The following is a 14564-nucleotide window of genomic DNA, read 5'->3' as shown; positions in this document are numbered from 1 at the left end:
GAAGAAGGCGATCGTGCTAAGAAAAAGAGGCACCGGCGCAAGAGCATTCCTCGGAGGGCTCCGAGTTGAACACATGTATCAGGCTCTATTTCAGTCATGTCTTTGCTTTCATGTTCTGTTCTTAAAGCAATTTTGTTATTTTGTACATGCTACAAGAATTAATGCTTTAGTTGAGTCAAGGTTGAAATAGTATGTTTGAGTGATGAATTATATGCTACATAGTTGTTAATTTACTTCTTACTAAGTTATGCAACTAATATCTAGAATGAACCATTAATTTCATCTGTATTCTTCATTTCCATATGGTTTTCTGCTAATTCAATGCAACTGTTCTAATAGGTTTTTCATATAATCGTATTGGTAGAATAAACAAAACAAATATTTCATATTTATGATCTCATAGTTCACTTCCTCAGACAGAATGGAAAATTAATGATTATTGAATGAATTATATGCTTGTAACAGATATGTCTGGTAATCTATTTCTGAGATGCGCATAAAAAGGCCAAAGATAGATAAACTTCATTGAAATTATTATATTATTACATAAAAAAAGTATCATGCGATAAAAACTATATTACACCTATAATTTATAGTGACTTTGTACATTCTTCTTATAAATCTACAATAACAATATTGATTTATTGGATATAAATATCTATTGTATCTCAGGTTATTGATAATATATACATTTTCCGAGTTTTATTATTTTCAGAAACAAAAAAAGTTCTTGTATTTGCTTGATCCAATGATAAATTGTCAGATCTATAATAGAGGACGATATCTCGTCTTTTGATTATCATACACAATTCTAAATCAAATTGGATAATAATATTGGGCATTACGTAACTGGATACAATTTAATATGTTTTGTGAACTAATCGTTATATAGATAGTTGTTAGGTAAATAAAATAAGTATTATACCTTAACACAGGCCATATTTTCTAATGGATCCGTCACTTTAACGGCCCCACACGATCGGCCCCACGACCATCTATGAGAAGGTAAATCAAGAAACTGTAATTGATCACGACGCAAGAAGATATTCCCTGACTTCGCCAGGATTCGAACCCTTGCCCTCTTCTGCAAATCTGCTACGTCGTAATCAACTCAGCTATGTCCCGGAGGCAACAAAGACCATACTTACATCTGGACTGAATCTCCAATTAAAGCATTTCTAGCACACACAGCATGATACATTAGGATTAAAAAAAAAGAGAGAGAGATATACAGCTTAGTTGCTGCATGATTCTACAAGGCCATGAAGAATCTATTCATGTTATACTGTTAAGCAAATATCAGAAAACCATTACAAAATAAGCACAGAGAACAAAATCTATCAAACAGGACCATACGAATATGAAAACGCTCTTGATGCCAATTCTGCTCCATTCAGGTCGTTTTCATTCTAGTATAATAAATAAGCAAATAAAAAAGCTCGCTATGCTTTAATATGTCACATTATTGGGGAGATTTCTAATGACGTTGCTCTTCATCCCAATCTTCGAGCGCATAGCTTCGACTCCACGCCGGTTTATCTCCCTAATAACTTTCATCCTAACATTTGGCTCCTTCGAATGTACTGTTGCCAAGCCCATGCTGCGATACCTGCAGTAAGGCCTTTTGTTAGGTTGTTTCTTGTAGAAAACATCTCTTTCCTAGAATGATACAATTCGACTTGAAGAATCCAAAATGCAGATACGAACAGCCAATATTCAGATAAAGACATTCAAAAAAAGAAAAAAGGGAATAATAAGTCAAGGATTTTTTAAAGAAAATGATAAAGAACTGAGGTGAGAAATGTAAAGATTATTGCAATCTATTTCCTTAGTCAATGGAAACGGCGATTAGTATACTTGAATATAATGGGAAATTAAAATAACAAGACTAACTGGAGCATATGATCAACTGAGAAAGAAAATATAAAAACGGTGCAATGTATAAAAGAACAGAAACAACACAATGCAGCAACGTGTTTATAAATTCAATTGTTCAGGAAATTAAGGAATCTAGTTTAGGACAATATTTCCTAACGAGATCAAAGAAAATTCTAATAATATCTAATTAATGTAGCAATTCAAATCTTATTTTTATTATTGGATTCAAACAATTGATTATAGTGATATATTACATAAAATTTAATGGCAGGATAAGATTGATATAAAGGCAAATAGTTGGAACTTTATAGCATGTGAACAATCCAATAGATTAAATAAATCAAAGCAAGTAAAAAGCATGAAATCAAAAGATAATAATATTTTTTAAAATAACTTTAAAATATCAAGAGAAAGACTCTCACATGCAATGGGATCAAGGATCTTGGCAGGAAAATAAACCTTTTTACAGAACAATGTGGATGCAATCAACAATAAAATTCTAAATGTATCCAAAGTAAAGGTGTGAGTACCTTGTTGCTAAAGAAAGAGCCAATGCAATTTCACGTGTAGGGGAAGGCCGTGGTTTTTGGCGATAGTAACGAAGAAATTCCCGAGATCCTAGAGTCCGAACAAATACTCCAGTTTCTGTTTTTTGCTTTATGATGAGCTCAGCACCTCCACTCCCGAGTTCAACACTATTTTCCATGTTTTCTACAGACATCAATTGCTTACCATCTGCATCCGCATAACTAGGGGAAAAAAATACAAGATGTCAAATGTAGTAAATAAATCTCAATTAGAGCAAATTCAAATTAAATAGAATCTAAATCTACATTAGTATCAAAAAAATTGCATTTTCTTCAATAAAAAACAGATAAAAAACCAGTGGCGTTAACATAAGTTTCAAGATTGCTAAGATGGATGAGCATAGTTAATAGAAAAGAAAAAAAAAGGAAAAATAGTATTATACAAAAGAAATTAATTGTGGCTAGATGATAGAATTTGAGAAAAAAAGATTAATACAGTACACACATGTTCAAAGAGTATCAAATTACCTATAGATATGATTTGAATAGATCAATGAATACATGAGATTGAGAGACCAATGTAATGAAAATTTTAGTTGATATAATTAAAAATGATTTGCAAGATACACTTACATATTGTTCAATTGGAGCATAAGATTCATGCAACTGGCCATATTGTGACTAGCACAGCTGTTGTTGTAAATTCACACTAACATGAGGTTAATTTGAGATCAATACTGAATTAACATAGAGAAGAAATTTCCTCAATTATCCAAATGTCCAAAAGATCAAACGAATACCTATCATGTTCAGGATATTTTTCTAGGTAATCATCGATCAGGTTTTGCATTTTTTTTTTTTTTTGCCAAGATCAACAATAAGCTTAACATAATTTCTATATCAGCCATTTCTTTAGCTTCTGACAAACAAGTTTTCAGAATAGATCACAAGAGCAAGGTTACACATCCCTAATGATCCACTTGACATATTATTGATTCAAAGAGTCAAAAAGATGAATATTGATTCCATGGTTCTATATTAAAATATAAATTGATATTTGAGATCATGAGCAGTAATTGAGTTGCAGATTGTAATCTTGGAACATGGAATTGCAGTAATTTTAAAAAATAGGTGACCTCAAAAGTTGGGACATGATGACATTGAAGAAAAAAAAAAGATGTTAACAATCAAGACACCCAGAATATAACCTGCTGCTATAATCATAGAAATCTTCCAAATCCACATCCTCATCATCACCACCATCTCCATAACGCAATTTACAATGACCTTTAGCAATCATATGCTTCCTTACAGCTTCCAAGCTTTGAAAGGAAAGACATCTGTCGCTGCAGTACAAGCACACAAAATCCCTCTTTACCTGCTAGAAAAAAATGAATGATTTTTCCAGATGGAAAAATTTTAAGGCATGATTTTGAAAACATATGAAAAGCGAGTGAAATTGCCACCTTAAGACCAACATATGTAAGAAGGCCCTCAGGATCCACCAAATACTCAATATCAGGTATGAAGAAACCATGCTGCTTGTGCATATGAACCATACAACTTTCTATGCTCTCATACTTTTGATCACAAATAAAGCAACAAGAGGTATCCAATTCTTCATCAATGACATCATCTTGCTCATCATCATCAGCAGCAACTTTGCCATCCTCATCATGCAAAAATGACAAAGATTCGAAAGCCACATCCATGTCATTAGGATTGACTTCTTCCCATTCATCTTCACTCCCATCATCATCCTCATTTTCTCCAATGACTTGAGCCTTCCTAGTTGTCTTATTTAATGTTCGAGCGGCATATGGTTTTACTGTTGTAATAACTGTAGCTGAAGGGCCCACCTTCTCTAATGTTTTCATAGCATGAGCTCGTGATTTAAGATGCTGAGCATGAGCCTTTGAACTTCTATAGTCCTTGCCACAAAGAGCACATCCATAGAGCATTGGCGTTGCACTCAGCTTGCTATTCTCTTCCGCAAGAGCTAACTGTCTAGCTTGGAATAACTCTTCTGTTACTCCTGGGACCCCTGCAACCTGCGACATTGGCACCAACTTTATTCAAAAAAATTTGTGCGCATCACAATGTTTGAGTTAAAGTACCTTACTGTGGTTAATACTTCTATCGAACATTTGAGTAAAATTCTATTAGCAAGGTCACTTTCTGCCGGTTCAAAGTTAATCCTTTTGTATTATTCTTCATTTCGACAATGCGACAAAACAAAAATGGGCAAAAGATAAAGATATACTCAAACTGAAGATTAACAAATAGCCATTTTATGTGATACACAATCAAAGCGTACTAGATCCAAAATATCTTATCTCCAATTCCTCAATGAGGAGAAAAAAAATAAAATTTGACGGATTTCGTGATTCGTGGAAAGGATTATGCAGTCTAACAAATCTAAAAGCCTTTTCAAAACCCCCCTTTGTTCTGAACCAGATGTCTTATTTATATAAAAGAATTCGACAAGATTGAGAAAGCCAAAGATAAAAGAGAGGAAAATGCAATATCAAATTTTCAACAAGGCCCTCCCATGTGCAAAGGTAACTAATCCACAACCCTAATCATTCAACAGACCAACAAAGCGAGAAGGGGAAACCCCTAATAAATTAAGGGGAGAAAAAAAATTCGAACAACTCGAAGATCAGGAGACTAGCAAGGCGAACCCTAGAAGGCAAGTGACTAAAATCCATCACCTTTCTTTTGAGATTGTAACGGTGCCATTCGGACCGGTAATGGACCTTCTGCTGCACCTCGTCTTCGAACTCCTTGTTGCAAGCGTTGCATGTAAGCGCCGGCATGGCTCTTTCTCTCTTCGCCGCCGCCCAAACCCTCTGGAATTGTAGTCGGCGTCGTCGGAGACACAAGAACCTCGATCCCCCGCGAACCTGGAACCCCCGCGAGCCCTCTTTCACACTATATTTGGGCAAAAATATGGGCCGGGCCGTTCACTAAAAGTCCAATTGGGCCCATTATCGAGTTGCTCGATATCACATTAAAACGTCCTTCCATTTCTTTAATCGGAGTTTGGATATTTTCCCAACCCGAACCCGTTTATGGATGATCGTCGTTGATTAACGGATCCGATTTGGTCCAAAATCGCATCCATCGCGCAGCCGTCGGCCTGGCTCTGCCCTCCGCCTCTATGCTTCGCCGCCGCCGGCTTCCGCCGCCGCGAGTCGTATTCGAGGCGGTCAGGCGGCTCTCGCGGGTCGCGCCTCCGGCTCCTGTGAAGGCGGAGCCAATCATCCGCGTCTCCAACAACATCGCTCGTCTCGGAGAGCCCAAAAGGGCCCCCAAGCCGCGGCAGCTCTTGTCCCTCCCTCCTTTCCCCTACTCCGGGACTGAACCGCTTCCCGGCCGGAAGAAAAGTGCGGACTCCTGCGGGAAGCAACGCCGAGTTACTGCCATCAGCTGGGTCAAGCACTACTTCGCGGATATTGAGGAAGAAGCTATTCGAAGGCATTTCAACAAGGGACTGGTAAGCCAACACTTAGTTTGTGGAGTAAAATGTGTTAATATTTTATCCATCTTAGTGTGCAGACTTCGAAAGGGGAAAAAATCTTACCTTTATCATTCGTCGATATTCATCTGTCATATTTGATCATCACTTGTGGTTGAGTGTGATCATTAAAATAACGCACCGATCTCATCATATCTCCAAAGATATGCATGATTGTTCTGGCTACATTTCAATGTCCATGTTGCTTAATGTTCATATTCTTCAAGGTTTCTAATTTTTATATCAGCAATTCTCGTTTGGCGTCACTGTATCTCCATAGTCGGAAACTGTGACTTAATTCTAGAAAGCAGCAGCTATGAGAGATCTCTAATTTTTGATAGGTGTACATTACGAGTCCAAATCAGGATAATCAAGCTAAAGAAAATAATTTCACATGCAGTTTGGAAAAGGTATAGTCTACAGCACATGATCATTTTAAATGTGCATATGCTTTAGTTGTATTTTTTTTTTTTTTTTTGAGTATCAGTAGTTTCTATTTATTTTGAATGGGTAACTATCTTTTATAGTCTCCATGCAGATTAAGCATAATCATGTAATGGAACCAGGAGTAAGAATTCATATTCCTGTATCAGTTGCAGAGACCCAGATTATAAAGAGATACAGTACTATTCCAACTGCAACTCTGAATCCAAATGCTGATGAGATAGAATACATGAGAAGACTCGTCATCCACAAGGCCAGTTTTTTATTTTTGTTTTGTCCTTTCTTGGTAGAGCTTTTATTGGAGTTCTTTGTTTCGTTCTTAACATTTCCTGGCACATGTTCTTCTTTATTTTCTCAAAAATTTTGTACATGTATACTGTGTTTGGTAAACTTATTCTACAAGCTATGAAATTTTCAGGACTCAGCTATATTTGTGCTGAATAAACCCCCTAAAGTGCCTGTGAATGTATGACTTTTTATTAGTTCTTCAAGTATCTGATCAGCATATACAGTTAGAGATGGGGTTATCTTTCCTTTATGAATTTTTTTAGGGAAATTTACCAGTTCACAACAGTATGGATATCCTGGCAGCAGCGGCCTTATCTTATGGAAGTGATCAGGGTCCTAAGTTGGTAAGCTCTAGAACTATATTCATTTATCATCTTATTGTTTATATATACTAGTCACATTGTAGGTCTATCCTTGGAATAGGAAATGCCATTCGAATCATTTTGTGTTTTGGATCTCTTTCATGTTGAGGCCTAAGGCACTCTGGTGAATTGAACTGTATCACTTCATGTCAGTTAAAAATGTGAAGTTGAAATGTATCTGGAACATTAGTAGAAACATTTTTGTACAAAATCCAATTTGATGTGTGGGTATGTTTTTGATCACACAACGATACCATTGCTAGTCATACTTGAATTGTTGAGAAGTAGGAAAAGTGAATAGTAGAAGCTATGCTCTCAGAACGGTGATTGATGGCATGCTTGCACCACCGATCCAATTTCATTATTCCTCTTTTGTAACCTTAGGTTCATCGACTTGACAGAGAGAGCAGTGGCTTGTTATTACTGGGAAGGACTAAAGAAAGCTTCACTCGACTTCATTGGCTTTTCACAAATGTAAATCTAGCAAAGTCATCTTCTGAGGTATGCACCAACTGCTGATAACCACAAATAGATTGAGCATACAAGTATTTTGTGAATGTCTCAGTGGAGTAATTGCAGGTATACAAAGATAGGCTCTTCTTATGCAAGGTCCTTTGGGGGTTGTGAAATAAATTTAATTATGGAAGGAACCATTAGTTTTGTCACGAGGATATCCTTCTAAGAGATGTTCTTCTAAGTATTTATTTAGTCATTTAATCTGTCTCAACATGTCAGGACAGTAACTTGTAGTGGAATAATCAACAAATTTATCAGCAGCTCATGTGAATCTTATTCCTATTGGTCATATAGATCTGGAACAATGCTTGTGAGGCAACAACGCAACGGTACTGGGCGTTGGTAATTGGCACTCCTAAAGAAAAGGAAGGTGTTATTTCAGCTCCTCTAACCAGGGTAGTTTCTTTACTTCTTAAATGATCAAGTAGCTCACCTGTTTTTATTCCAATATTATGTATTTTGCTCATATATGTTTGGATGAATCTTTATGTAGGGTATGGTGGAACTTATAATCTACTTGTTGCATATTCGAAATGTGCAATTATTCGTAATTTTGGTTTCAGTACTCTGATTACAAGTGCTTCTTGCTGTAGGTAGTTCTAAATGATGGGAAAGGAGAAAGAGTAATTGTAGCTCATCCTTCAGGAATAGATGGCTCTCAAGAAGCTACAACTGAGTATCGGGTGATGGGACCTACAATAAATGGATGCTCTTGGATTGAGTTGCGCCCTCTTACAGGCCGCAAGCATCAGGTGGGACGAGCAAAGTACTCCTTCCTCCATCAATAACCACCCAATGAATCATTAGAAATTAGAGAAAAGAAACCCATTGAAGTTTATGTTGGGATTTTAAAAAGGACTCCACTTGTAGTGCATTGTGGTAACAAATATGTGCAGATCATAGAAAAGGAAACAAAGGTTCTTAATTAGCAAACTGAACACAAATTGCATAATAGATCATCAATCTTTTACTTTTCCTTGCAGCTAAGGGTTCACTGTGCTGAAGCACTTGGCACTCCCATTGTTGGAGATTACAAGTATGGTTGGTTCGTGCACCAGCGATGGAAACAAATGCCGCGGCAAGACGTCGAGCCATGGAGTGGACAACCATACAAGCTCCGGAGGCCCGAAGGTTTGGCAGTTCAAAAGGGGAGTGTGCTATCTAAAGTGCCTCTGTTGCATCTACACTGCAGAGAAATGGTGATCCCTAACATTTCAAAGTTTCTTGGGAGCTCTGGTGAATGGCTTGATCAATCCAATGAATGGACCGCAAGTAAGCCAGACCTTCTTCGGTTCGTGGCATCAATGCCTTCTCACATGAAAATTAGTTGGAATCTAATGTCATCATACTTAGTGTAGTGAATTTGTTTCTTTTTTTCTAGTCTAACAGCCTGTTTATTTTGTGGAAAATAATTTATGATTGAAATGCTTTTTAGAAGAAAAAGAATTCTACAATAAGTTTGTTTTATTTTCTACTGTTCTCTTATCATACAGAATACAGAGGAACAAGTAACTTAAAAAATCACTTTGGTTCAATTATGTTTAATCTCAATATACAATTCTAACCAAACTAAAAGGCGACTCCTGTGCCCTTATGAGATCATACCATTTGAACAAGTATGAGTTTCCCTTGCACAAGCATGAACACCTTCAAATTGGCTTATGCACACAATCTTTTTCTCTGCAGTTCCTACTACTATGAAAACAATCAATGGATCTTTCACTTGGTAGACATATTTACAGGCATTCAGATGAAGCATAAAGCCTGAGCAAGGACATGTGCCTTTGATAAAAAAGATGCCAATTCTCAACCTTATCAAGACTTCTCGCAAGTATCGTCATCGGGCAAGAATAGGTACCGAAACCTTGAATCATATGGTATGATACTGAAACTCCGCACGCCGAGTAACCTTTGTTTCCGCTGTGATGTGGACTCTCGAACAATGGCTATTTGGTCAGGTGATAGATGACGACAAATCCAATCAACCAACAAAGAGTCCTCAACAATGCCCTTGGTATAAGAGTGCAGCAATTTTGGCACTAACAGTTTTCCCTTGTCACTAATACCTATTGATGCTCGAATATAGTCCAGCATGGAGTTATGAAGATGGTGTTGAATGTTATCGGCTTTGAAGACTCTTATCTGCATTGAGACAAACACACACTCATGTTTGAAATAAGGGCAATCAAGTACTTGCTTTAGATGAAAAGAGGTTAGTCCAAAAACTATTCCAGTACTTCTCTATAGAATACTAACTTTGTACTAGCTAACAAGTGACTATCTATTCAAATAGATCTTCATATTACTGAAGTGAGCTAATCATTCTTGAGACAAATGAGTGGTTCAATCTTACTAATTCATGGAAAACATTCCTTGATAAGGTAAAAATGATTCAGAAACTCACTGCGGGAGAGGAGTACATTCCACAACTAAGGGCAAATAATAACATAGGTTCGTGACTGTCGATGCAATAACTTTTTTGCTCCTCGTAAGTCTTGAACTTGTGAAGAGCCAATACCAAACTCTGAAAGAAGATGATCATTTGGTAAAGTTGAGCAAGAAATACAGCGATAAGCATTGTAAATTTGGTGGACGTGGACATACAAGCTGTGGCCTATGCCCCAGAGGTTTCATCTTCAGGATGACAAATTCAATCTCAGCTGCACTGATCGACTGCCCGCCAACTATATAAGATGCCTAAAGAACCAAATCTATGTCATGATGTAGCACAGAGATGAGGATTAAAGATGGTACAAAATCCATGACTACAGACAGACCTTCTGCATTAGAGAAAATAGTTTGATGTCGCTTTTAGGAACTCCATATGCTAAATAGGCCTGCAGTTCAACACCCAAATTATATCTAAAGCAACATGATATCGACCACAAAACAAAGCAAGACGATTGAGGCACTAATGTAAATTACAAATTTAAGTCTTAGAATGAACTCTCCAAGTTGGTTCTTACTTAAGATTGCAGGGAAGTTGTGGTAAAACTCTATTTTAATTTGCTTCATTTCCTAGTTTGTCTTTATTTTTTAGTCAGAAGGAACAAGAACTTGCAACCAAACGGATTTACACGAATAACATTCAAAGTTGTTATATAAATCAAACAGTCTGTATACGTGCCTTAGAAAACTGCCTGCTATTCCTAGGAGAAGCAAAGTTTTTCTGTAACCTTCTAAACATTTATGTGCAGAAGCTACATGTTCTTATTTGCTTTCTGTCTTCTGTTGTGAAATAATTTTAAGTCGACCGGGTAGTGAAACTACAATCTTCAGAACAATTTGTTACCAGTAACTAGAAACTTACATGCATTATCAAGGCATTGTACACATTAATCCAAAAGGCAAGCCTCTCGTTGCCAATCAAGTTGGCTGGATTTACTGTTGCCAATTGCTCCACAAGAGATCTGAAAAATGGAGAGAATAATAAAAAAAGCCATCTTTAACATACTTCAAAGAATTCAAAGGAAAAAAATTCATCTAAGTGACCTCAAATAGTTAGAACTAACATGGCCTAATGGAATCAAAAGGGAAAAGCATAGATGTGGATTACTAGGTTAGCACCAACTCTAAGGACAATATCCATAAGTAAAAATAAGAAAAGCAGCTAACTGCAATGGGCAATCTTAAGAATATATGTTCACTTGGGAAATAAGCCTACCACCAATCCTTTTAAACTATTAAGGTTTAAGAGATTCAGAAGCCATTTTCTCTGTAGTTTCAATAGATAAGATTCTACATGCAGAGAAACAGAGATCAGATTAGTTAGCATAGGATACAAGAAAATCTCAACATGAAATAAGTCATTTACAATGATATAGAATAGAGTTCCATACCTATAACCTTTTAAAGCCTCAGCAGCATATTCTAGTTGTGCCTTGCCCACAGACATCCAAGATACCTCCATTGCCATGCTATAGCATCCAATATTCCTCCATTTTATCTTGCCATTAACTCCATAAGGATCAAATCTGTCCACTTCCACTATCTCATTACTTAGACGTGTGTCAGTTGAAACATTCTGAGAAGACGAGGTTATGAAGGATGAATCGGAAGAAGCCATCAAAGGAGATGGCTGACCGACTGGTGAAGGTTGGTAAGGCAAACACTCTGAAGAAGATGCCTTTGAAGAGCTGTCTGATGGTTCAGAAAGACAAAGGAAGATATCTCTCATGCATCTCACCATTTCTTCTGAAAGCTTGTTTGGATTGTTCCATAGGTTTGTACTGACAGAGTCTTTCAATTCCACTGCATCAGACTGCTGAAGACAAGCATCCAATCTTTTCCCTTCTTCAACCTCATTAGAGGATCGTAATAACTGAAGCAGAAAAGGAAAGTTTTGGGCTGTTATTGACTATAAAACTTAACCATCGTCTTCAGTTTACTAAATTATGAAAAGTGCTAGTGTCTAAAATTGCAAGGATGGGTATAAACTGAGACCTCTTCTTCTTGGAATTCATCCAGTGATTTGTTTGCCATAGCTAACTCTGAATCCCCATTTGATGACCGATCTTGTTGCAATGAGCTAGAAATTTGACTTAACCCAAACTTAGAAGCCCGCAAAGAAGATATGTGCTAGCAAAGTCAGGGAGAAATATAAGAAAACTAAAGTGGATCAAATAGAAGTGATGATAAAAATGAACACATTTTTACCTCTTCCCACATACTACCATAAGATTTGGATGGTTGCTCTGGCAATACTGACGGCAAACATCCAAGATGGTGCTGAGCAAGGTGGCGTTCATTCCTTTCTCGACAAAGTTGAAGTTGCAAGGAAGCCAACTCCTCTTCAAGCTTCGAAACTGTTACCTCTAATGTTGCTACAGTATCAAGAAGGTCCTGGGCCTACATAGTTGTTCATGATCAAAGAGGTTGTGGTTGGCTATTGCTGAACTTCTGAATCAAAATCAACATAGAAATAACTATTAAACAAATGAAATATACTTTATAAGGAAGCTTCGAAGGGGAGTCTAACAAAGGCCCGACAGTGTGTGCATTATCAGTTATCGCATTTGCCAGAGCTACATGCAGATCAATCTCTTCCTTGAGTTGCTGCTGCAACCTTCGAACCTGTATGGTGAGTTTGGAGTTCATTTGCCTTCAGTAAGCAGCACCAACAAAGACTAAAAAGGGAAGTCTCATGGAGTATTGAAAATAGAAAACCATTTGAGATTTCAAATTGTGGATCTTCTACCAACTGCTATTCAAACTAGTGGAATTGTGCCAATTGTTAACAAAACAAATGGTTGCGAACAAGTTGACTTTTCCTAGATCACATAACGAACATGCCCCTACACCATAAATACACAAAATTCAGTAACCAAGCAGAGAGAAGGATGACCCAGCACGAAAGGCCGTGAGTGTAGCTACATTTCATATCCAAACTAACATGTTCTATCCCTGAATTAAGCCACAAAGATGGAATAGCCTCGCATATCCATGAATCTCGGCTACTTGAATCTTATCCCACCATTATGTTCTATGTAGGACTACTGTGCTAATAACATCTTGACCTTGCCAATGGAGTTTTCTTTGGTCTCCATCTATTCCTCATCATCCATTGAATAGCCTCCATGCTTAATATAAACAGCAAAAGGAATAATGTATTACAAATATGAAACTATATATAGTCTTCTACGACAAAAATACCAGAAGAGAAATGTCAATCAGATTTGGTGCAATCAATCAAACAAAGAATTGGTTAATTGTTTTAACTCCAATGGTCAGATTTTCTCAGTTCAGTCCCAAAAATGCCATCAAGTAAACTGAACCAAATTCAGACTATGGGCCATAGAGTTATAGCCATTAGCTCAAATAGAGGAGAGTTCAATTGATACAGAAGGAACTAGTCGAGCACAGATTTTTGGCTGGAAACTATGGAAGGCAATCGAGCTGGTAAACTTACTTCCTCTTCGAGCTGAGATCTGTAGCAGCACATTTTGTGTCGCTTCCCTTCCATTGTGCCATCGTTACTCTTGCTATCCTGACAATTATCGGAAGATCGAAAACTCTAGTTTAGGTTAGTATCAAACAAAGACCAAGCAACATCAGATAATGGTGAAATTTTTATCCTCATTGGTCAAATTATTGCCTTAGTCCAGAATCAGACAAACCTAACACCAAATGCATCAGTAGTTCTTTGTCAATCCTCGTAAACATGCTCTGCAAATTTTGGTAATGAGGCAAAAGAAGTAGAACAAGCACAAGACTCACTCACATCTAGACCAGAACAGCTCGCCGTGCCATCACCGGAGGAACACGGAGACGGATCCGAGCGTGAGCGCCGACACCGTGGTTCCTCACTGCGATTCTTCCCCACCTTGTGCATCACCTTCTGCAGCGATCTTCCCCTGGTCACGGAAACCCACAATTCGCCATCAAATGAAATGGATCGAAGATTTCTTTTCTTTTCTTTTTTGCTACCAGAACCAGAAAAGGGCAAGGGACCAAAGCAAACTCAAAAGGGCGAAGAGATCGATCAAAGGAGGCTTACAGATTCGCCGGAAGCATGACGCCATGGGAGGAATACATCTCGTTGGCCAAAGCTTCCGCTTTCAGGCACAGCATATCTCTCTATCCCCTCCTCCCACGGTTACTTCTACTCTCCCCCCATGAAGCCACGGTCAAGGGGGATTAAAATAACAGCAAAGGGATTCTCTCCTTCCCAAAAAAGGAAGGAAAAAAAATGCTGTCTTGGAGTTCGTGGGAGCAACTCACACTCCGTTGTTCAGTAAGGGAGTCGGAAATGGAAGGGGGAGGAGGAACACCGGAATGGCAACGCAGGAGAGCAAAAAGAGTAGTAAATGGCCAACTGCAAACTCCAAAGAAGACGACAAGCCGCCGAGTAAATAATAAACGACGCAGGAGGGGATCCAAATGCTACCTGCTGATGAAATTGAAGAGGAGACACCAGGCATGCACGAGATACGTCAAAATCTATAAAAGAACAATTTTTTTCTTCCTTTTTTGTCAATGGACTCTCAATTGAATTACTAAAAGAAAAATCTTGGTTTGTGAATTTCAATT

General features: G+C 37.7%; 3 protein-coding genes across 4 annotated transcripts; 1 reads left to right on the top strand and 2 right to left on the bottom strand.

The window, feature by feature from the left end:
• Nucleotides 1-1167: 1167 nt before the first annotated feature.
• On the bottom strand, nucleotides 1168-5300 carry LOC141836245 (cytoplasmic 60S subunit biogenesis factor REI1 homolog 2-like). Its single transcript, XM_074723684.1, has 5 exons — nucleotides 5120-5300; nucleotides 3872-4456; nucleotides 3614-3783; nucleotides 2409-2627; nucleotides 1168-1609 (listed from the first exon to the last, which is right to left on the bottom strand). Exons 1-5 carry the CDS (start codon nucleotides 5222-5224, stop codon nucleotides 1450-1452), a joined length of 1239 nt encoding a protein of 412 aa, XP_074579785.1. The 5' UTR covers nucleotides 5225-5300; the 3' UTR covers nucleotides 1168-1449.
• A 268-nt stretch (nucleotides 5301-5568) lies between these two features.
• Nucleotides 5569-8933, top strand: LOC141836556 (RNA pseudouridine synthase 3, mitochondrial). Its single transcript, XM_074724066.1, has 9 exons — nucleotides 5569-5904; nucleotides 6267-6335; nucleotides 6464-6622; nucleotides 6788-6835; nucleotides 6921-7001; nucleotides 7404-7520; nucleotides 7830-7931; nucleotides 8129-8287; nucleotides 8519-8933. Exons 1-9 carry the CDS (start codon nucleotides 5569-5571, stop codon nucleotides 8891-8893), a joined length of 1446 nt encoding a protein of 481 aa, XP_074580167.1. The 3' UTR covers nucleotides 8894-8933.
• Nucleotides 8934-9048: 115 nt separating this feature from the next.
• On the bottom strand, nucleotides 9049-14438 carry LOC141836219 (uncharacterized). Of its 2 annotated transcripts, XM_074723661.1 has the most exons (12): nucleotides 14032-14438; nucleotides 13756-13888; nucleotides 13444-13521; nucleotides 12483-12608; nucleotides 12192-12383; nucleotides 11979-12113; nucleotides 11375-11856; nucleotides 10846-10945; nucleotides 10313-10372; nucleotides 10140-10232; nucleotides 9940-10059; nucleotides 9049-9677 (listed from the first exon to the last, which is right to left on the bottom strand). In XM_074723661.1, exons 1-12 carry the CDS (start codon nucleotides 14103-14105, stop codon nucleotides 9351-9353), a joined length of 1920 nt encoding a protein of 639 aa, XP_074579762.1. In that variant the 5' UTR covers nucleotides 14106-14438; the 3' UTR covers nucleotides 9049-9350. The 2 variants fall into 2 exon arrangements, with proteins under 2 accessions (XP_074579762.1, XP_074579763.1); XM_074723662.1 differs by lacking the exons at nucleotides 13756-13888; nucleotides 14032-14438 and adding an exon at nucleotides 13652-13690.
• Between the last annotated feature and the right edge of the window lie 126 nt (nucleotides 14439-14564).

The sequence above is a fragment of the Curcuma longa genome, chromosome 10 (genome assembly GCF_044706935.1).
Source record: "Curcuma longa cultivar G26 ecotype Majalengka, Jawa Barat chromosome 10, ITB_CL_G26_1.1, whole genome shotgun sequence".
In the NCBI taxonomy this organism is placed as follows: Eukaryota; Viridiplantae; Streptophyta; class Magnoliopsida; order Zingiberales; family Zingiberaceae; genus Curcuma; species Curcuma longa.
The sequence above is the reverse complement of the archived record's forward strand: the minus strand, read 5'-3'. Positions and strand labels throughout refer to the sequence as shown.